At 43.9% G+C, this 26533-nt stretch overlaps 2 protein-coding genes and 2 pseudogenes across 2 annotated transcripts; all 4 read right to left on the bottom strand.

Annotated features, from left to right (window-relative positions):
- Window positions 1-2720: 2720 nt before the first annotated feature.
- On the bottom strand, window positions 2721-3930 carry LOC132242224 (mas-related G-protein coupled receptor member X2-like). The gene has a single exon (XM_059711131.1). It carries the CDS (start codon window positions 3907-3909, stop codon window positions 2920-2922), a length of 990 nt encoding a protein of 329 aa, XP_059567114.1. The 5' UTR covers window positions 3910-3930; the 3' UTR covers window positions 2721-2919.
- Window positions 3931-11155: 7225 nt separating this feature from the next.
- LOC132242225 (mas-related G-protein coupled receptor member X2-like) lies at window positions 11156-12622 on the bottom strand (annotated as a pseudogene).
- Window positions 12623-16600: 3978 nt separating this feature from the next.
- Window positions 16601-18488, bottom strand: PHF11 (PHD finger protein 11). Its single transcript, XM_059710860.1, has one exon. The coding sequence runs from the start codon at window positions 18486-18488 to the stop codon at window positions 17436-17438; it is 1053 nt and encodes a 350-aa protein (XP_059566843.1). The 3' UTR covers window positions 16601-17435.
- Window positions 18489-21708: 3220 nt separating this feature from the next.
- Window positions 21709-25549, bottom strand: LOC132242226 (mas-related G-protein coupled receptor member X2-like; annotated as a pseudogene).
- Window positions 25550-26533: the final 984 nt, after the last annotated feature.

Raw genomic sequence — 26533 nt, forward strand, 5'->3', positions numbered from 1 at the left:
CTGCTAAATGTTTTCTATCTAGAGTAGTTGTCAGATTTATGCCCATTTCAATAATAATATTTCTGAGACTTCCTTTAATTGAACACTCATATTACTTTTAATTGGAACTATAATTCTCCTTTCATAATCATTTTTCATTGGTTTACATTGTATTTTGATAAATGAGATAAGTACATGAATAAGACCAATAGCATAAGCAGTATTGGAAATACTTCTTGTGAAGCAGATAACTCAGGGCTCTGAGGTCCATGTGCACTAGGGAATCAGTGGGTAACCTTGAGGGCTCAGCTTTTATTGGATGTAAATCAGTACCTTTTCTAGATGGAATAGAAAGGGGTGGTTACACAGTCTACTGAGAAAATATTTTTGAAGAAGTTTTTGTTCTATATAGAAGTACAGTGCTTGGTCACATATGTTGTAGTGATGTTTGTTGAAGTAATGCATAAATAGACAGTTGTGGATGACAGCTCCCAAAAAGTGCCATGAGGGACTTTCATATCCTTCCTCTCTTCCAGAAGGAAATTTCTATGTCCTGCATGACCCACCCAATATGAAGTCACAGGAAAAGCCATCACTGGCTTTGGAAAAGAGGCAGCTCTTGAGCAGACTCTTTCCTCCCTTCCATTCTTATCCTTGGAGGCAGCGATGAGACCTGCGATGAAAGGTAAGCACCTTCCTCCTATTGACCGATTCCAGAGAACACTTTCTATTACCTTGAGTGGGAGATGCCTGCAGGAGCTTCAGTGAGACCCGTGACAGAGCCTGTCTCTTCTTTTTCCTTTTTTTTTTTCTTCAGCCAATCTTTTCAAGAAAACATCATGATTATCAGTCAGGAGCTGTTTGAGAAAATTGTTACTTAGCATCTTCTAAATTGCAGGCCAAGACCATCACTGGGCTTTCAAAGGCATGCTATCTGTTCCTCAAGACCTCACAGTGTGGTGGAAGAGGGAGACATACAAACCAGACATTCTGGGACAATGTTATAAGTAATCTATAGAGGAAGGTTGGGGCCACATGTGTTCACTGTGGCTGCAATGGCTGGGCTTGAGCATCCAGAAGCTCTAAGTTTTCTTGCAGCCAACACGAAGAGGAATGCCACTGACATAAAAATAACCAGTTTTCCAGGTGAAACACAACTGTCTTTGGTTCAAAAAATGAGGTAAAATTTTCCTACAGGGTTCCTTAAAGCTGTACATTTGAAAGGATCATAAGACTCACAGGGCTGAATCTCTTAAGCACCCTCAGTGTAAGTTGGTGGCATTACATCAAAGCACTCAGCCTGGTGCACAGACTACATGCACTATCTTCCTACCTTCTCCCACCACCCTGTCATCCAGCTGAGGAACCCCTTACTACAGCCAAGCCTAGTACAGCATCTGCAAATGAAGGGGGTGCTTGTAGGACACAGAATCAGAAAGTGATTAACTGGAAAGAGCATTGGATCAAACGTCAGGAAACCTAGTTCTGATGGATATATTTGGTTCGAAAAGTGGAAAATTGCAGTTAGTATCATTTTCACAGCTACCTGTAGTGTCTCTGAAGCACTCAGCATTCATTTGTGAATTCCTCCCTCTGAGTGTAAATATATGGGGCAGCCTCACTGTCTGTGAACAGACAGCCCTGTCTGCTGTCACCTTGTCATAGTGGACCCTCCACGTCTGCCTGAGTTCTCTGAGGAATGAGTAACCAGTGTCAGAGAATAGTCCAGAATTCTGGTATGAACCTAAGTTTCTACCAATACAATGACATGAGTAGGGCAGGATCAGATGTTTCTAACTCATGGAGTGGCCATGAAACTGACTATAATTCACAGCCAGTATAATCTGTACAAAATCTTGAGGCTTACAGAGTATTCCAAAACTACTATCTACGTGCTACTAATAATTGTGTTTCTAGATAATTTTTATTTTAAAATTGACCTTGAGGTTACAATGGCCACATTGGAATTGGTGGGATATAGTGCTACACTCTACCCTGGTCAAGGTGAGAACTATAACTACTCATCATTTCTCAAAGGTAAAGGCCATGGTTTTCTTTACTACAACCCAAAGCCCACTTGTCACCATGCTGTAGACAAATGCCACTGGAGGACTTTTACAAGCCCAATTTCCTGGTCTGTGCTTATGTAGAGACTCTCTCTAAGGATATTTTCCCTAAACCCAGAGAACCCAACGAGATTAAAGGAGGGCCAACTCATTTATTTAAGCTTTTAATCTATGGAATGCCCCCAATCAAAGCACTAAACATGAATCTATAGGGCATGAAGTCTGAACGAAAAATAAGGAATCTTCTTTTTCTACCCAATCAGGTAGAAAAAAATTCTGAACAACAGTTTATGAATTTGGACAGGGATTCTTTTTTTTTTTTACTTATTATATATTGCCTCCAAGACAACAATATACTGTATTAGAGGTTTCACGATATTAACAGTTAATGTTTGTGAAACATTTAGTCATATTTGGCACCTGGGTTAGTCCCTTTCATCCGTTTTCTTATTTATTCCCCACTATGATCCTACGGGGAGATGATTTCAACCGCATTTTACAGATTAATTAACTGAGGCTTGGAAAGGAGAGCTGTAGAACCAGGACTTCGGACCTGGATTTGTCTGATTTGGACCGGGATTCTTTCTGTTGCAATGAAGATTGAAAAGAAAAAGCATTTAAAAAAAAAAAGAAATTCAGATCACATAAGAAATTTATTGGTAATGTCAAGGACGATGGAGAGGTATAACTTTCAGACTAATGCTTTCTCTGAGAAAAACTAGAACAGCCAGGTTAAAAAAGAACCTATTTGAAGAGCTTGGGGAATCACTGAAGTATTTTGGGGCTGAGTCTGGGAGAAGACTAGATACTGTCCAAGCCTGGCAGGGCAGCAGTGAGTCTGGAAGTTACTTCTGACTGATCAGGACAGAGGCTCTCATCCCTGCCCCAGACTGCTTCCTGACATGGCCAGGGTTCCCCCAGGAAGGCTTTCTCCAGGTTCATCCACCTCAGGCGTGTCCTGCAGCGCCCTCTGGAGAATCAGCCTCAGGGTGTGTCTCTGCTTCCACCATCGCTGCCTGAAGGAGCCAACCAAGAAGTAAATGATCGGGTTGGCACAGCTGTTGACACAGGACAGGGGTACTAAATACTGGTCAAGACGAGGGAAGGCATCTAAATACTTTTCAAGCCAGAATAAGAGGAACCAGTGGATTCCGAAGGGCAGGCCACAGAGGAAGAAGACCAGCACAGTGAGCATGACGGTCCCGTAGAGCCTGGTGGGCGGCACCCGGTTGGAGCCACACAGCAGTCTGGTCATCAGGGCCAGGCTGGACCCAGAGAGAAGCACAAATAACAAAATCAGCCATGCCCCAGTGATGAAGTCAAATACCCGACACATGGAAAGGCTGAAAAAATTCCACAGAAAGATAGAGAAATTTTTATCCAGGATGCTCAGCAGCAGGGACAGGGACCACAGCAGGGCACACATGATAGCTGACAGGTGTCTAGGGCGGCGGCAGCGGTACCAGATGGGCCACAGGACAGACAGGCAGCGCTCTGTGCTGATGGCGCTGAGAAAGCTCAGGCCTGAGATGTAGGCAAACACTGACACAGTGATGACAAATCCGCAGATTTTAATTGGGACAAATTCAAAGAATAAAGATAAACATAGGGACCGTATAATCAGGCAGCAGAGGAAGAGAAAGTCGGCTCCTGCCAGGTTGAGGATGTAGACAGAAAAGGCGTTCCTGGGCATGCGGAAGCCCAGGAGCCAGAGCACCACCGCGTTCCCTGCCAGTCCCACCAGGGCCACGATGATTGTCAGTAATTGCAGGATTATGAACTCTGTATCAGGTTCATAGAAGGCCTGATCACGTCCATTCGTCGGTGTGAGGTCGATCTTCCACGCTGTGGCTGTCATATCCATGCTCAGAAACGCTGCAGTTGTGGGCCTGGAATCAAAACAAGACTTGAACAGAGGACTGAATTTAATGTCTCTGCATTTTAGAGGAGAAATAAGCCCATTTACGAAGGAGAGGGAGAGAGGCAAAGGGTTTGAATAGAGGTAGTTGAGACAGAAATATGGAAAGTGGGGTTATTAAGTGATTTTCTGATGATACGTGTAATATAAAAGTTATTTATCGTCGTTCTATGTGATTTGGAGTAAAGATTTCTTTGCAGATCAAACATTTGTGTAAGAGAATTCTCATGGTGGTGGTGGAGTTAAGAAGTGCTTAGCTATATTTTACAAAAGGCTTTGGATGAAAAGAGAGAAGCTCTTGCAGAATTAAGGTGCGAGACATAAATCTACTCACACACATAGGTGAAGAGTAGCAGCTGATGAGTGCTTACATGGTATTATCACTTTTAATCCTCCAAATAGCCCTATGAGGCCAGTACTCTGCCTATACCCGTCTGGCACATAGGAAAAGAGAAGCAGAAGGTGCTCCAGTTCTCACGTGCACAAGTGGAAGAGCCTGGATCTGAACCCACAGGTCTGTGTCAGAGTGTTCGCACTTCCCCTGTCTTGCAGCCCCACTACCAGGGTGGTGTGTCCGGTACACAAGGGGAATGGTGGGGCAAGAAGCAAGGAACTCTCAGGGACAAATCTAAAATGGAAACTCACTTATGTGTTTTATTTAGCTAGAATAGGCAAATTTTGTAAATGACAAGGGAGTGAAGATTATCCAGTGTGGAGGAAGGGGGTGGAATCCAGCTGAGAACAGACCAGAGAGTCCAGGAGCTCCTTCTTGCCTCTGGAGAGGCTCAATCATTCCAGCCTCTCCAGGTGCACCCAGCACAGGCGTGTCAGAGTGGAGGGAGGCAGGACCCTCTGGCCACAGAGGTAGCTTCAAGGACTGAATGATCTATCAGTCTTAGTTCCTACAATCCTGGTTGAACTAATGAGATGATGGAGGGAAACCACAACCTCTGATATCTCCCCCAGGGCACCATGAACCTTTTATTCATGAAAAGAATCAGAAGTCTTAGCTGTAAGTGTATGTGTTTTCTTTTCTCTCCCTTTTAAAACACAAAACTCAATAATGACGATTAGATTTTTCCGTGTTTTTTTTTTTCCTCTTGGTTGTTGTTATTCACTATTGTATCCTCAACATTGAGCACATGTCCCTTAGAGACCATCTGCTATAATATCATCCTTTAACTCAGGAAGAAGCTGAGGCTGAAAGAGCCAAAGGATTTCCCTGAGATCACAGGGTGAACAGCAGGTCTAATGCCGGCCCTGGTCTCCTGGAGCCCAGCCTGAGGCTTTCCCACTGTTGCCTGCCTCATTGTGGGATCAGTACCTGAGCAAATTCTTCATGTGTACTCAGAACGTGAGAGAGCTTCAGGGTGTAGAAAATGTTAGTTGGTCTAAATACCATTTTACTTCATTCTCACATAATAATTCTGAGAGTTTTAGACCAGAAATTGGATTCTAATTCCAGCCTTCATTCATGCTTGATGGCACGATGTGACCAGGTGGTAGCCAATGGGAGGTGAGCACAAGTGATGTAACCAATTTTAGGTTGGGCCTTTCGTTCCCCTCTTCTACTCTGGATGGAAGCTGATGAGTCTGGGAGCCCTGCAGGAGCATGAAGTCACCTATCTAGGGCTGGGGAGCAGTGATTTGAAAGAGCACAAGTGTCTGATGCCTTGAAATCATCATTCCAGTTCTAGTAACTTCTCTTGCGCTTCTTTTTAGGGCTACCAAAATGATAAACTTACATTCTTAAATATATTTACATATAACCACCTAAAAAGTAAAGTACATTCCATCCTCAAGGCATTTGCGATGAGAGATATATTATTCTAAGAAAATGACACCCAATAAAGATGAGCCAACAGAATCTAGTAAAATAAATGATGAGATGTAATGAGAGGTTTATCTACTAGTAATTACATTGAGAGACAAAAAGTCCTAGGAAAAGCAACTGTGAGGAGACTATAATAATAGATGGGTTTTCATAATTTGCCATCCAATCTAATTTTCAGCTCCTCTGTGTCCTATTGATTTGCCTCCCCACTGGGCTCCTTTTCCCTCTGGCTCCTGGTTGCTCTCAGGAAAGGGTAACAGTAATAGGTGATTGGAGGGCATGAGGAGGGTGATTGAGGTTTTAACTCCCTGACTCTCTACTGTGAGTGGACCATGGTGATGTTAACCTACCTAAGGATATAGCTTCTGTCCCTTGGCCTGTTATGGTCACAGTAATGGTCACAACTACAGCCATAGCCCTCCCTGTGTCTGAAAACTTACCTTTCCCTCTATCCTTCAGGGTGCGCAAGGACAGTAGCTCCCTATTATGACTTATCTTTAGGGGCTTCTGTATCTTTTATTGACTTCCCTTAGTCCTGCTTACCCCTTAGTACACAGTTCCTTTATTAAATTCTCTTTTGTTACCCATTAGTGTGTGCCTTGTGTTATTTTCCTGACAAGCCAGATGCAAACATACATCAAAGAAAGAAACAAACACACCCTTTGAACAGCAACACAGCAAGGTAATGTGTGAAACCTGAGGTTATTAACAACAATTCAGGTTTGAAAGCAATGGCTGTGAAGCAGAAAGGACCTGGTTGGTCCCATGAATCTCCCACAATCTAAGTTACCAGCACCCAAAGCTTCCCTCAGGGAACTTCATGTCTCTGGACTCTCCTTCATGGGTGCCCATGGCTCCTTGCCTGCTCCACCCCAAAATGCAATCATGAGCATGTGGGCTAAGAGGAAGAAAACAAAACTCCCTTTGAGAGAAGGTATTTATTAGCTGACTCTTACCTGAGCGCCATCTTGTAGTTGAGGGTGGTGAGTAGAAGAAGAGGAGCTTTGCAGGGAGTGCTGAACACCAGAGAATGCTCTCCTACCCCTGGATAGGAGGTGTCTGCAGGAGCAGGAGTGGAACCTGATGACCAAGAGAGGCTTATCAAGATGCTGGGCAGCCCCTGTGACTTCCTGCACAAGGCGCACCGGCCAATGAGATTTTAGAGATCTGAGACAAGGGCCTCACGAGATGTTTCTCATTTGCCCTTAGTCCAATGACTTATCTCTTCCTCTGTCCATTTTACCTCCTCCGGTCCCCCTCCCTGTGAGGAATGTTTAAATTGGAATCTGTGACTGCCCATAGTGATCCTGTGCAGGAAGCTCACCCACTAAGCAAACTCTTCCATAGCTAAAGAAGAGTTTGTTTGACATTTAGGGTCTCGCCTGGCCTGGCTCATCTGATCTGTTTCCAATTACTTCTAGAAGGAATATATGCATAATACTTTATTGCAGAGGACACCATAGTGTGCAAAGTGAAATGTAAAGTCCTCCCTAATCTCATTCCTCAATGTTTACAGTTTCCATTATAACTATTTCACAAGTTATTTTATAGCTTTTCATTATAAAACTACATTTCTATTTTTGATTTATCAACATCAACAACTGTGTATACTGAGTTCCTTTCTAAAATATAAGGAAATAGTGGGAAAAAATGACATGGGAGTAAGTTGGAGCTACACTGACACACTCTCAGGACCAAACTGGAATTACAACTAAAATAAAAAAAAAACACATTACCCTGAATAATCAAGTGAAGACTAGATGGAGACATCCCTGATAACCAAGGATGGAAAATGGAGACTGCATAGAGACTGGTAAAAAGGGCAGAGTCAGGAAAGGGAAGGCCAGGTTCCTGCAGACAGAGCTCAATTTCTGGAAAGATATCTCAGCTGTGGGGTGTTGCCACTGAGAACACCTCCCCAAGCTGGCCCCCGCAGCAGAGAGGACCTCAATTGAGAAAGATGTTCAGGTAACATCTGGCTGTTTAAAGCGGCAGGGTTGTTGTCTGCCAGGGAGAGATGATTGGAAATGCAGTCACCCTCTTAAAGGGACAATGCACAAAATTTTGTTTGTAGACATTCACCTTGTGCTCTGACAGAGGGAGGACAGAGTGTATTGGAGCTGTGTGAGCAGAATCCAGGGTTAGGGGTTTTGGGTTTAGAGCTTGGAAGGCAGACACCCTGTTTCCTGTGTTGAGTCATTCCCTCACCCTGCAGAGGTCATCTCTCTCAGGCAGACCTTTGCTATCCAGGTAGTTATTGCCTGGCTGGGAAGACAGTTGACCCACCCTACTGGAAAACCCCTCACTCCATGGTGTGGAGTTTCTGAGGCCTATTAAGAGACTGAGAATAGCAATTAGCCTCCAGGTAGAAGCACTGAGGGAAAACCACTCACCTCTCTGTGGAAATTGCCTGAGGCCTACTCAAGACTTAATCCAATAAGTGTGCAAGCAGAGGCAGGTCTCTGGAGGCTTTGAGTCTTTGCCTAATCTAATTAGTCAGAAACACCATTTGGCGCTGTCCTGCACTAGTGATTGGGAGGCATAGCAGATTTACCTAGTGCATAGTCACAAGTCCAAATAGACAGCCAAAATGAGGAGACAAAAAACCAGCTCCCAAATGAAAGAACAAGAGAATTCTTCAGAGGAAGAGATAAATGAAAAAGAGACAAGAAATTTATCTTACATAGAGTTCAGAATAATGATGATAAAGATGCTCAACAGCATGAAAAATATATAGTATCTATGAAAAAAGAACAGTCAGAAATAAAGAATGACATAGCACAAAAGAGAACACATTGGAAGGAATACACAGTAGATTAGGGGAAGCTGAGGATCTAAAACCTGTAAGGAACTCATACAACTTAGCAAAAGGAAGACAAACAATCCTAAGAAAAAGTGGGCAAGGGACCTAAATAGACACATTTCCAAAGATGACATACAGATGGCCAAGAGACATATGAAAAAATGCTCTAAGTCACTGTTCATCGGAGAGATGGTTATTAAAATGACAATGAGGTATTGCCTAATATCTGTCAGAATGGCCACCATAAATAAAGCAACAAATGACAAGTGCTGGCAAGGATGTGGAGAGACCTAGGACTTTTATGCTTCACAGACATTGTATTCAACCCTGAATTGCAGTTAATAAGCTCAGGTTTCACACATTACCTTGCTGTTATATGAGCATGTTTGACACTGCTGGTGGGAATGCAGACTGGTGCAGCCATTATGGAAAACAGCATGGAGTTTCCTCAAAAAATTAAATATAGAATTTCCATTTGACCCAGTGATCCAGTTTTAGGAATATATCTTAAGAAACCCAAAACACCAATCAGAAAGAATGTATGCACCCCTATGTTCATAGCAGCACAATTTATAATAGCTAAGATGTGGAAATAGCCAGAGTGTCCATTAGTAGATGAGTGGATGAAAAAAGCTGTGGTACAGTTATACCATGGTATACTATGCAGCAGTAAAATACAAGAATCTCTTAGCCTTTGTGACAGCATGGAGGAACCTGTAGAGTGTCATGCTACGTGAAATAAGTCAGTCAGAGAAAGACATGTATCACATGATTGCACTCAAAATGTGGAATCTAAGTAACAAAATAAACTGATGATGAGTGTGTCCAGAGACATGGAAGCATTGAACAGACTGTAGAATCTCTGAGGGAAGGCGGGGAAAGGTGTGTGTAAATGGGAGGTAATCAACCAAAGACCTTGTATGCCTAACCCATGGACACAAACAATAAGGTGGTGAAGGCCTTGGGGGTGGGGGGTTGAAGGAGGGGGGGTGGCTGGATGGGGTCAATGGGGGGAAAAAGGGAACATTTGTAATACTTTCAACAATAAAACTAAAAAAAAGTATCCATACGGATACATCAATTTCAATAAATGTGCCACATTAATGGAAGATGTTAGTAATAAGAGAAACTGTGGGGAATTAGAAATGGGGGGGGGGGATTTATGGAAATCTGTACTTTCTGTACTATTTTTCTTAAAATGTGGTTTAAATTTTAAAATCTATTAAAATGAATAAGCAAACCAGCAACTGAATAAATACTTACAATACACATAACCAACCAAAGCTGTATTTGACATATATCAAATCTCCTATAAATAAATAATGAAAAAGAGCAGCACTTAATAAAAATTGGCAAAACTGAAAAAGATACTTCAAGAAATACAAGTAACCTGGAAACTAAAGAGAAAATAAACAAATGGGACTACATCAAAATAAAAAGCTTCAGCACAGCAAAAGAAACCATCAACAAAACAACAAGAAAGCCCACTGCATGGGAGAACATATTTGTCAATGTTATCACTGATAAGGGTTTAATCTCCAACATTTATAGGGAACTCATACAACTCAACAAAAGGAAGATAAACAATCCAATCAAAAAATGGGCAAAGGACCTAAATAGACACTTTTACAAGAGTACATTCAGAAAGCCAATAGACATATGAAAACATGCTCAAAGTCACTAATCATCTGAGAGATGCAAATAAAAACAACGATGAAGTATCATCTCACACCTGTCAGAATGGCTATCATCAACAAATCAACAAACAACAAGTTCTGGAGAGGATTCGGAGAAAAGGGGACACTTGTGCACTGCTTGTGGGAATGCAGACTGGTGCAGCCACTATGGAAGACAGTATGGAGTTTCTTCAAAAAACTGAAAATGGAACTCCCATTTGACCCTGTGATCCCACTTCTAGGAATATATCCCAAGAAACCGGAAACACCAATCAGAAAGGATATATGCACCCCTATGTTCATAGCAGCACAATTCACCATAGCTAAGATCTGGAAACAGCCTAAGTGCCCATCAGTAGATGAATGGATTAGAAAACTGTGGTACATCTACACGATGGAATACTATGCTGCTGTAAAAAGGAAGGAACTCTTACCATTTGCAACGTCATGGATGGAACTGGAGAGCATTATGCTAAGTGAAATAAGCCAGTCAATAAAGGAAAAATACCACATGATCTCACTCATTCATGGACAATAGAGACCATTATAAACTTTTGAACAATAATAGATACAGAGGCAGAGCTGCCTCAAACAGATTGTCAAACTGCAGCGGGAAGGCCGGGGAGGGTTGGGGGGCAGGAGGTAGGGGGGTAAGAGATCAACTAAAGGACTTGTATGCATGCATATAAGCATAACCAATGGACATAAGACACTGGGGGATAGGGGAGGCTAGGGGACTGTCTAGGGCGGGGGGATAAAATGGATACATATGTAATACCCTTTGTAATACTTTAAGCAATAAAAAAAAAAAGAAAATCACCATATGTTCATTCATTAATTCACTTATTCAATCCACATTTATTATGCTAAAGTGCTAGTCCAAGGCCTGCCAAAGTCATCAAGGACTGGTCACGGGGGCTTGATTGAACTTTAATTCATTTAATTTATAGAATCATTGTAGAAGAATGATCACAAAAACTTGTCAAAAATATAATGTTCATGTAGTTTCTATCAAGTTCAGTGATGAAAGAAATTTAGACTTTTCCTGCACTTCACTCATCTTCTGCTGTAGGTGGGATTCTTCAAATGTGAGAGCAGTCCTGGACCCCAGAGATGGCAAAGCTCCCATGGGGATGGGGTGAAGGCCTTGGTGAGGCAGTCCTGGGACATTGCACTCTCTGTTTGTTTGACAGGCACTGGCTCACTTCACCCTCAGGAGCTGGATTATTATGTTAATAGTTTTAATTCTGGGGCCCAGAGGGCAAACACGGTAAGAAAACCAATCAAATGAGAGGGACAAAGCTGGCTTTCAAAGTCACATCTGTCTGAACAGAGCAAGACTCTGAATCAGGACACCAGATTTCCCGACATGGCCAGGGTTTCCCCAGAAAGGCTTTCTCCAGGTTCATCCACCTCAGGAGTGTCCTGCAGAGCCCTCTGAGGAACCAGCCTCAGGGTGTGTCTTCGCTTCCACCATCGCTGCCTGAAGGAGCCAACCAAGAAGTAAATGATGGGGTTGGCACAGCTGTGGACACAGGACAGGAGAACTGCCGCCAAGAAACGAGGAACGAAGGCACTGAAATCTTTTTGAAACCAGGTTAAGAGGAACCAGATGATGCCGAAGGGCAGTCCGCAGAGGAGGAAGACCAGCCCTGTGAGCACCACGGTGGCATAGAGCCTTGTCAAGGGAACCCGGTTGGAGCCACACAGCAGTCTGGTCATCAGGGCCAGGCTGGACCCAGAGAGAAGCACAAACAGCAAAATCAGCCACGCCCCAGTGATGAAATCCAACACTGGGCACCAAACATGTTGCACATTCCAACTAAGGCAAAGTAGTTCCCTTCCAGCATGCTCAGCAGCAGGGACAGGGCCCAGAGCAGGGCACACATGACAGCGGACATGTGTCTGGGGCGGCGGCAGCGGTACCAGATGGGCCACAGGACAGACAGGCAGCGCTCCGGGCTGATGGCGCTGAGAAAGCTCAGGCCTGAGATGTAGGCAAAGATTGACACAGGCGAGAGAAATGTCCTAATTACTCTAACGACAAAATCAAAGTTGAAAACTATAACTAGACTATGTATGAATCGGTAGCAGAGGAAGAGGAAGTCGGCCCCCGCCAGGTTGAGGATGTAGACAGAGAAGGCGTTCCTGCGCATATGGAAGCCCAGCAGCCAGAGAACCACTGCGTTGCCTGCCAGCCCCACCAGGGCCACAACGATTGTCAGTAATTCCAGGATTAACTCAGTATAATATTGATGAAAGGCCTGATCACTTCCATTGGTTGTTGTGAGGTCGGTCTCCCAGGCTGTGACAGTCATATCTGTGCTCAGAAACGCTGCAGTTGTGGGCCTGGAAATAAAACAAGACTTGAGCACCTGCTCTGTGACCACTGACCCTCATGGCCACCCTGTCTGTGGCGAATGGAGGCTTCCAGAGATTAAGATTCTTCCTGAACCACACGGTCTTGGAGTCCTGGAGCCTGAATTTAAACCCAGTTCTCTCTGAATCTTAGAGCCTGGGCTCTTTCTACTACAACACAGAGCCTCTATGTCCAACCTCTGCACTCACCTTAGAGCCCATGACATGTGCCGTGGAGGCAGGAGGAGAAGAGTCTGCACAGGTCCTGTGGATGACAGCAGGGTTCTGAGTTCCCCAGTACTTGTGCTCTGGGACAGTGGCTTTGTTTGACAGCAGGCTGTCAGAAGCCCCAGTACAATCTCAGTGGCTGAGAGTGGTCTACCCAGGAGGGAGAAAGGAGGTTATGACTTAGGCTCATGAAGGGAATGAGACCCCTTGTTAGGACAGAGTGAGGACCCCCAAAGCGCTTGCATTAGAAATGTCCCAGTGTGTCATCTCTATGAGGATAGACAGTGATTACTCTTCCCATAGTTGTTTCCCCAGGGCCCAAGTGTGTGGGTACACAATGGGGCTGTCAATCAGATTTTAATCCACAGATGAATGAATGAATGAATGAGGGGCTCAATGAGGAAGAAAATTTGGGTTTAATATAATATAAATTTTTTAAATGAAGAATTTTAAATGTACTAGTAAAACAGAAGTCAGTACTTATAATGCCACCATCAAAAAGCACATATGTAATGAAAAGAAAATTTTGTTTCTAAGTATTCATTCTGTGCAAAGCTCTTGTGTGTTTGAAAGAATTTTTTTGATGACTCCAGACACCTCCTATCCAGGGGGGAGAGGATTCAGGACTGAATTAAATTTCTCTGCATTTTTGAGGAGAAAGAAGCCATTTTGGGAAGGAGAGAGGTGGCCAAAGGTTTGAATAGAAGTAGTTGAGAAGGAAAAACAGAAGGGGCATTATTAACCAGTTCCTATGATATGTGTGATAGGAAAGCGACTCATGTCCCTACATGAGATTTGGAGTTGAGATTTCTTTGCAGATCAAAGCATTTGTGTAAGAGAATTCTCGTGGTGGTTGTGGTGGAGTTAAGAAGTGCTTAGTTCTATTTTACAAAGGGCTTTGGATGAAAAGAAAGAAGCTCTTGCAGAATTTAGGTGAAAAACATAAATCAACTCATACATAGGTGAAGTGTAGCAGTTGATGAGTGCTTACATGGTATTACCTCTTTTAATCATCCAAATAGCCCTATGAGGTCTGTACTATGCCTACTCTCATGTGGCACATAGGAGAAGACAAGCACAAGGAGGTGAATGACATGCTTCAATTCTCATGTGCACAAGTGGAGGGGCTGGATCTGAATCCACAGGTCTGTCAGAGTCTTTGCCCTTCCCCCGCCCTGTAGCCCACTACCAGGTGGTGTGTCCGGTACACAAGGGGAATGGTGGGCAAGAATCAAGTAATTCTCAGGGACAAGTCTAAAATGGCAACTCACTTATGTGTTTTATTAAGTTAGACTAGGCAAATTTGGTAAATAACAAGGAAGTGAAGCTTATCCAGTGTGGAAGAAGAAGTGGGTGGAATCCACCTGAGAACGGACCAGAGATTCCAGGAGCTCCTTCTTCCCTCTGGACAGAACCAATCAGTCAATTCTTGCCTGGTTCAGCCATCGCAGGCTCCCCCAGGAGAATGTAACCTGCTACCCCTCAGTCTGTGGGTGCTGCTCTAACCACTGAGTCAAACCTGCTAGGCTTCTCTCCCTTTTTAAACTCGAAACTTAATGATGACTAGACCTGTCTGGGCTTTGTCTTTTTTTCTTGGCTGTTGTTCACTATTGTATCCTTGGCATTGAGCACATGTTCCTTAGAGACCATCTGTTATAATATCATCCTTTAACACAGGAAGAAGCTGAGGCTGAAAGAGCCAAAGGATTTCCCTGAGATCACAGGGTGAGCAGCAGGTCCAATGCCAGCCCTGGTCTCCTGGAGTCCAGCCTGAGGCTTTCCCACAGTTCTCTGCCTCATTGTGGGATGAGCACCTGAGTGAAATCTTCATGTGAACTCAGAACGTGAGAGAACTTCAGGGTGTAGAAATGCTAGTTGGTCTAAATACCCATTTCCTTCTCTCTCACATAATATTTCTGAGAGTTTTAGATGAGAAAATGGATTCTATTCCCAGTTTCCATTCCCGTTTGATGGCACCATGGGACCAGGTGGTAGCCAATGGGAGGTGAGCACAAGTGATGTAACCAATTTTAGGTTGTGCCTTTCCTTCCCCTCTTCTCCTCTGGATGGAATGCAGATGCGTCTGGGAGCCCTGCATGAGAATGAAGTCACCTCTCTAGGGCTGGGGAGCAGTGATCTGAAAGAGCGCAAGTGTCTGATGCCTTGAAATCACCAGTCAAGTTCTAGTAACCTTTCATACATTACTTTTTAGGGCTACCAAAATCATAAATGAAAAGGAACAATGAAGGGGTTATAAAAAAAATGGATTCTCTTCATTTGACGTCAAATTTCATCTCCAGCTTCTCTACCCCTGCTGCATCCTGGGAGGACACATCTCTTTGTCTCACCACTGGGCTCCCTTTCCCTCTGGCTCTTGGTTTCTCTCAGAAAAGGATGACACCAACAGCTGATAGGAGGGCAGGAGGAGGATCTTGATGTTTTACTAGTAACTCCCTGCCTCTCTGCTGTCAGGCTGTGAGTTTGCCATGGTGATGTTGCTCTACCTAAGCATAAAGCTTCTGTTTGTGAGCCTTTTATACTGGACATAGTGACGACCACTGCTACATCCACAGCCCTCCCTGTGTTCTGGCAACTTATCTTTCCCTGACACATCAGGATACGCAAGGGCAATAGCTCCCTATTATGACTAATCTTTAGGTGTCTCATCCCTTTCACCCTTTCTACAGAGTCTTTTTATTAAACTCTCTTCATTTGCCCTGTTGGTTTGTGCCTTGTGTTTTTTGCCTGGGATAAGAAAGATATAAACATATGATAAACTGGTAGAACAGTAAGATAACGTGAGAAATATGAGGTTATTAACAACAATTCATGTTTGAAAACAATGTTTGTGAAGCAGAAAGGACCTGGGTCCCTCACAGCCCAAGCTAACAGCACCCATAGCTTCCTTGAGGGAGCTTCATGTCTCTGGACTCTCCTTCATGGGAGCCCATGGCTCCTTGCATGCTCCACCCCAAGATGCAGTTGTGACCATGTGGACTAAGAGTGAGAAAGCAAAACTGCCTTTGAGAGATGATAGTTCTGAGCCATCTCTTACCTGTGCACCATTTTCTAGTTGAAGGTGGTGAGTAGAAGAAGAGGAGCTTTCCAGGGAGTATTGAGCACCAGAGAATGCTCTCCAATCCCTGGATAGGAGGTGTCTGCAGGAGCAGGAGTGGAACATGATGACCAAGAGAGGCTTATCAAGATGCTGGGCAGCCCCTGTGACTTCCTGCCAAAGGGGCACTGGCAAATGAGATTCTGGAGATGTGAGACAAGGCCTTCACGAGATGTTTCTCATTTGCCTTGAGTCCAATGACTTATCTCTTCCTCTGTCCATTTTACCCCATCTGGTCCCCCTCCCCAGGAATGTCTGAAGTGGATCCAGTAACAGCCCATAGTGAGCCTGTGCAGGAAGCCCATCCAGCAGGCAACGGAGCTTCCATAGCTAAAGACGAGTTTGCTTGGCATTTAGGGCCCTTCATGGCCTGGCTCATCTGATCTGTTTCCACTTACTTCCAGAAGAAGTATATGCATAATACTTTATTTCACAGGACACGATAGTGTGTAAAATAAAAAGGAAAGTCCCTCCTAATCTCATTTTTCTCTAGTAACCAATGTTTCCATTATAACTCTTTTACAAGTTATTTTATAGCTTTTCATTATAAAACTACATTCCTCTTTTTGATTTACCAAGATCAACAACTGTGTGTATTGTGTTTCTTTTTAAAAGATAAGGAATTTATTTTTTTTTTTTTTTTTTTTTTTTTTTTTTTTTTTTTTTTTTTTTTTTTTTTTACAAGTAAAATAAAATATTCAAATTTATTATATCTAAGAGGCATTATGGGCTAGAAATAGTTTCAAAAGATAAAAACAGTTTATGTATTTATTGAACAAACATTTATGGAGCATGCTGGGTGCTTGGGAATGTGATAGTAAGCAAACACAGAATAGTTAGTTCCTGCCCTCAGAGCTGATCCTCCAGCAGTGTGAGGTAAGGTACAGTGGATTATACTGGAAAGTGTTATGAAGGAAAAGTACTCTCAGATGGAATAAGTGGGAGGAACATGTATAATAAGATCTGCAGAGGGAGCAGTTAGAGGAAGGCAAAAGAGCAGTTAAGTCTTCACAACAGGATGTGCTAAAGGCCCTGGGGGCAGGGGCACCTGGTGTGTTACTGGAATCAACCTAGATCAGCGGTTGCCAACCGGAGGTCCGAAAGGTTGGCGACTGCTGACCTATTTCACTGGAGACGGGTGGAGGCAATGTGTCAGCAGGAAGCCAGAGGAAGGGTTTTAGTACAGAGGTTGGGAGATATGGAAGGCATGATCCAATTTACTCAAGTAGAATCTGAGAAACATTTTGCCAGAGGAGAGGTAGGAGAAGTGAGATCATAAGAGGGAGGCAGTAAACACCCAGTTAGGCATGAACAGGTTTGAGCTGGTGAGGATCAAAGTGTGCAGACAAGAGAGACACGAGACCTTGTGCTAGAGATGTGTGGCTTTCCCAGGCCTGGTCTCTAGTTCTCAGCCTGCTTGCAGCTATGCCCAATTTCTGGCTTAGGAAATGGTAACTCTTAAGAAGATAAAGAAGATACTGAAGCACTGTTTTCTTGAACAGAGCACAAAGTTTGTTTTAAGTCCTGAAGTAGCTCAATCTCTTCCTTCATCTGCTGCCATTTTTCTTCGAATTGCTGAATGTTAGTCTCTAATGCTTCTTGAAAATTTACAAATGCGTCTTCAAACAATCTACAGTCAAAAAGTGAAGTCCCGATTTCTTCATAGTCTGATTCTGAAATATTCTCATCCATGAGTCTTTCCTGAATCAAATGAAGTTTTTGTGATATTTCTTCAAATAAATCATTAAGAAGTCCTGCTTCCTTACATTTCTTGAGAAAAGCGACTTTCACAACTGCATCTGTGTGTCTGCTATCCTCTTCTTCCAATTGTTTTTCGGACCTGTTTACTGTTGTTAGTTTAGGTACCTGTACAGAAATGCTTGTTGAGTGATCTGCCTTCTTTCTTTTTCTTGGTACTCCTGAAAAATGAGCTTGTTGTGAGACAGTCTTCTGAATGCAGTGAGGATGGAAGACACGAGACAAAGGCTTTACAGAGAAGAGGCCAGATTGAGTTTCTCTCGATGGATCATGTTCTTGGCAAAACACTTTATAAATTCCTCCAGATCCGGTGTGCAGAACAGCACGGTCATTCTTGGCACAGAAGAAGTGGTAATTCTTGGGACAGGATTTTTTATCACATCCCACGGTGGCTCCTTTTTCATCACAAAATGTGCATTTCAATCTCCTTCCTCTGAAGATTTCTTTCTTTACTGCTTCCACATTAAAACTTCTATAACCACGTTTTGGATCACTATCCTCACATTCCACAAGTGCTGAAGAATACAGCAAACAATTTTCATGAGCAGCTATGTCCTCTGATTGTGCACAGTACAGGACACCACACTCGAGGTCTTTGGGACAAAGTGCACATATCCTTCTTTGCATCTTTTTTGCAACCTGGAAGACACCGTTGGGGCAGAGCCACGCGTCCGGCGCCTCAGACCCCCGGGCGTCGCCGGCCGAAGCAGGCCGGGGCGGCGGCGCGCGGTCCGAGGCCGCGCTCTCGCCCATCAAGATAAGGAATTTAGTGGCGAAAAATTGCATGGGAATAAGTGGAAGCTACACCGACATGCTCCCAGGACCAAACTGGAATTACAACTAAAATAAAAAGACAATACCCCGAAAAATCAAGTGAAGACTAGATGGGGAGAACCCTGATAACCAAGGATGGAAAATGGAGACAGCATAGAGACTGGTAAAAAGGGCAGAGTCAGGAAAGGGCAGGCCAGGCTCTCACAGACAGAAGCTCAAATTCTGGAAAGATATCTCAGCTGTGTGGTGTTGCCACTGAGAACTGCTCCCCAAGCTGGGCCCGCCAGCAGAGAGGACCAGAACTGAGAAAGATGCTCACATAACATCTGGCTGTGTAAAGCAGCAGAGTTGTTGTCTGCCAGGGAGAGATGACTGGAAATGCAATCACCTTCTTAAAGGGACAATGCACAAAATTTTGTTTGTAGCCATTCACCTTGTGCTCCAGCAGAGGGAGGGCAGAGTGTACTGGAGATGTGTGAGCAGAATCCAGTGTTATGGATTTTGGGTTTAGAGCTTGGAAGGCAGACACCCTTTTTCCTGTGTTGAGTCATTCCCTCACACTGCAGAGGTCACCTCTCTCAGGCAGACCTTTGCTATCCAGGTAGTTATTGCCTGTCTGGAAAGACAGTTGACCAACCCTACTGGAAAACCCTTCACCCCATGGTGTGGAGTTTCTGAGGCCCATTAAGAGACTGAGAATAGCAATTAGCCTCCAGGTAGAAGCACTGAAGGAAAACCACTCACCACTCTGTGGCAATTGCCTGAGGACTACTCAAGACTTAATCCAAACAGTGTGCAGTCAGAGGCAGGTCTCTGGAGGCTTTGAATCTTTGCCTGATCTAATTAGTCAGAAACAACCTTTGGCACTGTCCTGCACTGGTGATTGGGAGGCATAGCAGATTTACCTACTACAAAGGCACAAATCCAAACAGGCAGCCAAAATGGGAAAACAAAACACCAGCTCTCAAGTGAAAGAAAAAGAGAATTCTCCAGAAGAAAATATAAATGAAATGGGAAATTTATGAATGAAATTAAGAAATTTATCTGATATAGAGTTCAGAATAATGATGGTAAACATGCTCATCAGCATGAAAAAACATATAGCAACTATGAAAAAAGAACAGTCAGAAATAAAGAATGACATACACAAATAAAGAACACATTGGAAGGAATTCACAGCAGATTAGGGGCAGCTGAGAATCCAAAACATAAGGAACTCATACAACTTAGCAAAAGGAAGACAAACAATCCAATGAAAAAATAGGCAAAGGACCTAAATAGAAAGATTTCCAAAGTGGACATACAGGTAACCAAGAGACATATGAAAAAATGCTCAAAGTCACTGATCATCAAAAGATGCAAATTAAAATGACAATGATGTATCGCCTCATATCTGTCAGAGTGGCTACCATCAACAAAGCAAAAAATGACAAGTGTTGGCAAGGATGTGGAGAAAAGGGAACCCTTGTACCCGGCTGTGGGAATGCAGACTGGAGCAGCCATTATAGAAAACAGTATGGAGTTTCTTCAATAAATTAAATATGGAATTGCCATTTGACCCAGTGATCCCATTTTTAATAATATATCCTAAGAAACCCAAAACACCAATCAGAAAGAATGTATGCACTCCTATTTCATAGCAGTACAATTTATAATAGCTAAGATGTGGAAATAGCCAGAGTGTCCATCAGTAGATGAGTGGATGAAAAAGCTGTGGTACATTTATACCATGGTATACTATGCAGCAGTAAATAGAAGAATCTCTTACCCTTTGAGACAGCATGGAGGAACCTGTAGAGGGTCATGCTACGTGAAATAAGTCAGTCAGAGAAAGACATGTATCACATGATTGCACTCAAAATGTGGAATCTAAGTAACAAAATAAATTGATGACGAGTGTGTCCAGAGTCATGGAAGCATGGAACAGAGTGTAGAATCTCTGAGGGAAGGCAGGGGAAGGTGTGTAGATGGGAGGTAATCAACCAAAGACCTTGTATGCCTAACCCATGGACACAAACAATAAGGTGGTGAAGGCCTTGGAGGGAGGTTAGAGGGGGGGTCGGCTGAACGGGGTCAATGGGGGAAAGAGGGAACATTTGTAATACTTTCAACAATAAAACTTAAAAAAATGTATCCATACAGATGCAACAATTTCAATAAATGTACCACATTAATGGAAGATGTTAGTAATAAGATAAACTGTGTGGGGAATTAGGAATGGGGGGGTTATAGAAATCTTCTGTACTTTCTGTACTATTTTTCTTAAAAAGTGGTTTAAATTTTAAAATCTATTAAAATGAATACGCAAACCAGCAACTGAATAAATATTTACAATGCACATAACTAACCAAAGCCCCATTCGACATATATCAAATCTCTTACAAATAAATAATGAAAAAAGGGCAACACTTAATAAAAATTGGCAAAACTGAAAAAACAGTTTAAGAAATACAAGTAACCAATAAGCTCATGAAAGGTTGCTCATGCTTGCAAAGGTTGAAAAATGGTGAAAACAATGTACTTAAAGAAGGTGACTCAAATCTGGCAATGGGGATTTAGCAGAGACTTGACTTGAAAATCACCATATGTTCATTCATTAATTCACTTATTCAATCCACATTTATTATGCTAAAGTGCTAATCCAAGGCCAGCCAAAGTCATCAAGGACTGCTCACTGGGGCTCGATTGAACTTTAATTCATTTACTTTATAGAGACATTGTAGGAGATTGACCACAAAAACTTGTCAAAAATGTAATATTCATGTAGTTTCTATCAAGTTCAGTGATGAAAGAAATTTAGACTTTTCCTGCACTTCACTCATCTTCTGCTGTAGGTGGGATTCTTCAAATGTGAGAGCAGTCCTGGACCCCAGAGATGGCAAAGCTCCCATGGGGATGGGGTGAAGGCCTTGGTGAGGCAGTCCTGGGACATTGCACTCTGTTTCTTTCTTTTTTTTAAAAAAAATATATTTTATTGATTTTTTACAGAGAGGAAGGGAGAGGGATAGAGAGTTAGAAACACCGATGAGAGAGAAACATCGTTCAGCTGCCTCCTGCACCCCCCCCCCCAAACTAGGGATGTGCCCACAACCAAGGTACATGCCTTTGACCTGAATCGAACCTGGGACCCTTGAGTCTGCAGGCTGTTCTCTATCCACTGAGCCAAACCGGTTAGGGCACCCTGTGTTTCTTTAACAGGCACTGGCTCACTTCATCCTCAGGAGCTGGATTATTATGTTAATTGTTTTAAATCCGGAGCCCAGAGGTTAAACATGGTAAGAAAACCAACCAAATGAGAGGGACAAAGATGGCTTTCAAAGTCACATCTGTCTGAACAAAGCAAGACTCTGAATCAGGATACCAGATTTCCCGACATGGTCAGGGTTCCCCCAGGAAGGCTTTCTCCAGGTTCATCCACCTCAGGAGTGTCCTGCAGAGCCCTCTGGAGAACCAGCCTCAGGGTGTGTCTCCGCTTCCACCATCGCTGCCTGAAGGAGCCAACAAAGAAGTAAATGATGGGGTTGGCACCGCTGTTGACACAGGACAGGAGAACTGCCGCCAAGAAACGAGGAACGAAGGCATTGAAATCTTTTTGAAACCAGGTTAAGAGGAACCAGATGATGCCGTAGGGCAGGCCGCAGAGGAGGAAGACCAGCATGGTGAGCACGACGGTGGCATAGAGCCTTGTCAAGGGAACCCGGTTGGAGCCACACAGCAGTCTGGTCATCAGGGCCAGGCTGGACCCAGAGAGAAGCACAAACAGCAAAATCAGCCACGCCCCAGTGATGAAATCCAACACTGGGCACCAAACATGATGCATATTCCTCACCAGGAAGCCACAGTAGTTCCCTTCCAGGATGCTCAGCAGCAGGGACAGGGCCCACAGCAGGGCACACATGCCCGCTGACGGGTGCCTGGGGCGGCGGCAGCGGTACCAGATGGACCACAGGACAGACAGGCAGTGCTCCGTGCTGATGGCGCTGAGAAAGCTCAGGCCTGAGATGCAGGCAAACACGGACACAGTCATGAAAAAGTGCGGGATGGATATGGAGATGAGAAAGAAGTTTCTGATGAGTGTCTCTAGGGCATCTATAATATAACAGCAGAGTAAGAGGAAGTCGGCTCCAGCCAGGTTGAGAAGGTGTTCCTGCGCATGGGGAAGCCCAGGAGCCAGAGCACCACCGAGTTCTCCGCCAGCCCCACCAGGGCCACGATGGCTGTCAGTAATTGCAGGATTAGGAACTCTGTTTTGAAAGTTTGTTCTCTGTTGAGGTCCAGCCCCAGCAGGTCCAGGGGTTCCCAAAGGTGTGGACGGAGTCGGCGAAGAAGGAATGACACGAAGACAGCGTTCAGTTGATCAGCATGGTTGGGTTCTCTCGCCTGGTTCTATACAGGATCTCCAGCCAAGTTCTGTCTAGGTTCTCCAGCCAGGTTCTGTACCCATGTCTCTCCCTAGGTTCTCCAGCCAGGTTCTGTAGCCATGTCTCTTCCTAGGTTCTCCAGCCAGGTTCTGTAGCCAGGTTCTGTGTTTTATTGTCTTGTTACATCTGTATTTAAACCAGTTGATTTTAATCCTGTCAATTTCTATTCCAAAGGTTAGGGCATTTCTTATCTCCATTCCAGGGAGTAAAGATTATGTTGCTTAAGCTAGATTGTTCGTAGTTAAAGTGATTAACTACCCGCCTGGCACTTAGTTAAGGGATTTTATTCCCTTCCTAACTTCAGGGAAAAATCCCTACCTGGGGAAACAACCTTTCTCAGAGAGGTGACCTTGGTTAAAACACATAGCGCCAAGAAGGGAGCAAACACATCAAGAACAGTATGCCATATATGCCAGGTCCCCGAGACATATGCTGTGCAGATGTTTCTTCCCTGCAACAACCGTGTCAAGCAGCAAGGATGGACCGGCTTCCGGCAGTTCTCTTCCACTTATTGATGTGAATTCGCTGCTCCAGGCTGTGACAGATGGATTCATGGTTGAGAACCCTCCACTGGTGCCACTGGAACAGAAACAAGACTTGAGCACCTGGTGCATGATCAATGAGTCTCATGGGCACCATGCTACCTGGGAATTACTGTCTGTGTTACCTGGGAATTACTGTCTGTGTTACAGAGATTATGATACCAAAGGCATCACCACCTTGGAGTCCTGGAACCTGGATTCAAACCCAGTTCTCTCTGACTCTAGAGTCGGGGCTCTCTCTATGCAACGTGGACCTTCTTCTGACATGGGAATAGCCTGTAGTCCAAATATATCCACTCATAGTTGGAGTCCATGTCATGTCTTCCAGAGGCAGGAGGAGCATAGTCTCGACAGGTAATGTGGGATGACAGCAGGACTCGGAGCTCACCATTGCTTCTGCCCTGCAACTGAGATTTCCTTTCAAGGGCTCAAAGTTGAAAGTCCCAGCCATGACCTCTGGGTTTTCTCAGTGACTAAGAATGTCCATCCTCCAGAAAGAAGATCATGATTTTGGGTTCTTTATGATAAGATAAATGGAATACACTCTCTTGCTATGAGGGGTATGAGTATGACCTGTCCTCTTGTGCTAGAAATGCTGAGTGTGTCATCTCTATGAGGACAGGAGGTACTTTTCTCCTGAACAGTGGTGTGTCTAGTGGGACACTGTTTAATTCACGCTTATAATGGGCTTCTTCCTAGAGCAGCCAAAATAATAAATATAAAATACTTATCATTAATAGTGTACTCCCACTTTAAAAAACACACACCAAACAAACTACATTTTATTATCAAGGCATTTTGATGATAGCAAGAGATTATTCTAAAAAGTGAAACCCAATAGGCACACAGAGTCAAACAAACAAACTGAGGAGATACAATGAGAAGTTGATCTTATTGATCTCAAACAGAGAGAGAGAGAGAGAGAGAGAGAGAGAGAGAGAGAGAGAAAGAGAGAGAGAGAGAGAGAGAGACACCAGGAAAACCAACTATTGGGAGACGATAAGAAGAGATGAGTTTCTTCATTTGACATCAAATCGCATTTCCAGCTTCTCTACCCTCCTCTGCATCCTGGGGGACAGGACCCTGTTCCTCACCACTGGACCCCTTTACCTCAGTGTCCTGGTTGCTCTCAGGAAGGAGAGACACGGGCAGTTGGTTGGAGAGCAGGAGGAGGACAGGTTTCAACTCCCTGGCTCTCTGATGTCAGGCTGTGAGTTGGCCACGGTGGTGTTACTCTACCTAAGGACATAGCCCCTGAATGGTTGCCTTTCTTATCGTCAAAATGACAACCTCCGCTACAGCCACAGCCCTCCCTGTGTTCTGGTCACCTGCTTTCCCTCTGCCCTTCAGTAGTAGCTCCCTTTTATGACTTATCTTTAGGGACCTCTCCATCTTCATCAATTTCCCTTACTTCTGCTCACCCCTTTGTACATAGTCCCTTTATTAAACTCTCTTCAATTACTCATTAGTTTGTGCCGTGTGTTTTATGCTGGAACAAAAAAGATATAAACATAACAAACAAATCCATGGAACAGTAAGCTAATGTGTGCAAGCTGAGGTTATTAACAACAATTCAGGTTGGAAAACAATGTCAGTGAAGCAGAAAGAACCTGGGTCCCTCACAGCCTAAGCTACCAGCACCCACAGCTTCCCTGAGGGAGCTTCATGTGTCTGGACTCTCCTTCATGGGTGCCCATGGCTCCTTGCATGCTCTACCCCAAGATGCAGTCGTAACCATGTGGACTAAGAGGGAGAAAACAAAACTGCCTTTGAGAGAAGGTAGTTCTGAGCCGACTCTTACCTGAGCGCCATCTTCTAGTTGAAGGTGGTGAGTAGAAGAGGAGGAGCTTTCCAGGGAGTGCCGAACACCAGAGAATGCTCTCCTACCCCTGGATAGGAGGTGTCTGCAGGAGCAGGAGTGGAACCTGATGACCAAGAGAGGCTTATCAAGATGCTGGGCAGCCCCTGTGACTTCCTGCCCAAGGGGCACTGGCAAATGAGATTCTGGAGATGTGAGACAAGGGCCTCATGAGATGCTTCTCATTTGCCCTGAGTGCAATGACTTATCTGTTCCTCGCTCCATCTTACCCCATGTGGTCCCCCTCCAGTGAGGAATGTTTGAACTGGAGCCTGTCACTGCCCGCTGTGGGCGTGTGCAGGCAGCCCACCCAACAGGCAATGTCAGCTTGCATAGCTAAAGAAGATTTTGCTTGGCATTCAGGGTTTTGCATGGCCTGCATCATCTGATCTATTTCCATTTACTCCCAGGAGTAATGAATGCACCTGAGTTTATTTCAGAGGACACAAGAGTATACAAAATAAAAATGTAAAGTCTCTCCTAATCTCAATCACCAATAGCAACCGATGTTTACAGTTCCCATTTTAACTCTTTTACAAGTTATATTGTAGCTTTGTGTAATGAAACCTCCTTTCTAGTTGTGACTTATCAATATCAACACCTGTGTAAACTGTGTTCCCTTTCAGCTGATAAAGAATTTAGCACACCACATGCACTACTTGTAACCTCTCTCTCTCCCCAGGACATTTGTTAGCTAGATTTCTTTCACATGATGTGGGGACAACCAGTGTTTTCAGCTTTAGTTCCTATAACTTCCTTTCATGTGCCCATGCTGCAGCCAAATTGAGTTACATGGCATTTCCTCAAAAATTTAACTATGAAACATTGGAAACAGTGAGAGAAATTTATTCACTCATTTCTGTGTTTACCCAACTCTACTAATACTGTGTGCTATACTGTGCCAGGCAGTGATCCAGGCAGAGAAGATGCTGTGGACAAATGCTACCAGAGGGCCTTTCACAGGCCCAATTTCTTAGACTGTGCTTATCATAAGATATCATTTTCCCTAAACCCAGACAACCCAATGAGATTAGAGGTAGGTCAACTCATTTATTCAAGCTTTTACCCTGTAGAATGCCCCCAACCACAGCACTAAGCACAAATGTAAAGGGCCTATAGTCTGAGAGAAACATAGGGAATCTTCATTTTCTATCCAATCAGGTAGAACAATTTCTGAATGACTATTTATGGTTTTGGACAGGG

The sequence above is a fragment of the Myotis daubentonii genome, chromosome 9 (genome assembly GCF_963259705.1).
Source record: "Myotis daubentonii chromosome 9, mMyoDau2.1, whole genome shotgun sequence".
NCBI lineage: Eukaryota > Metazoa > Chordata > Mammalia > Chiroptera > Vespertilionidae > Myotis > Myotis daubentonii.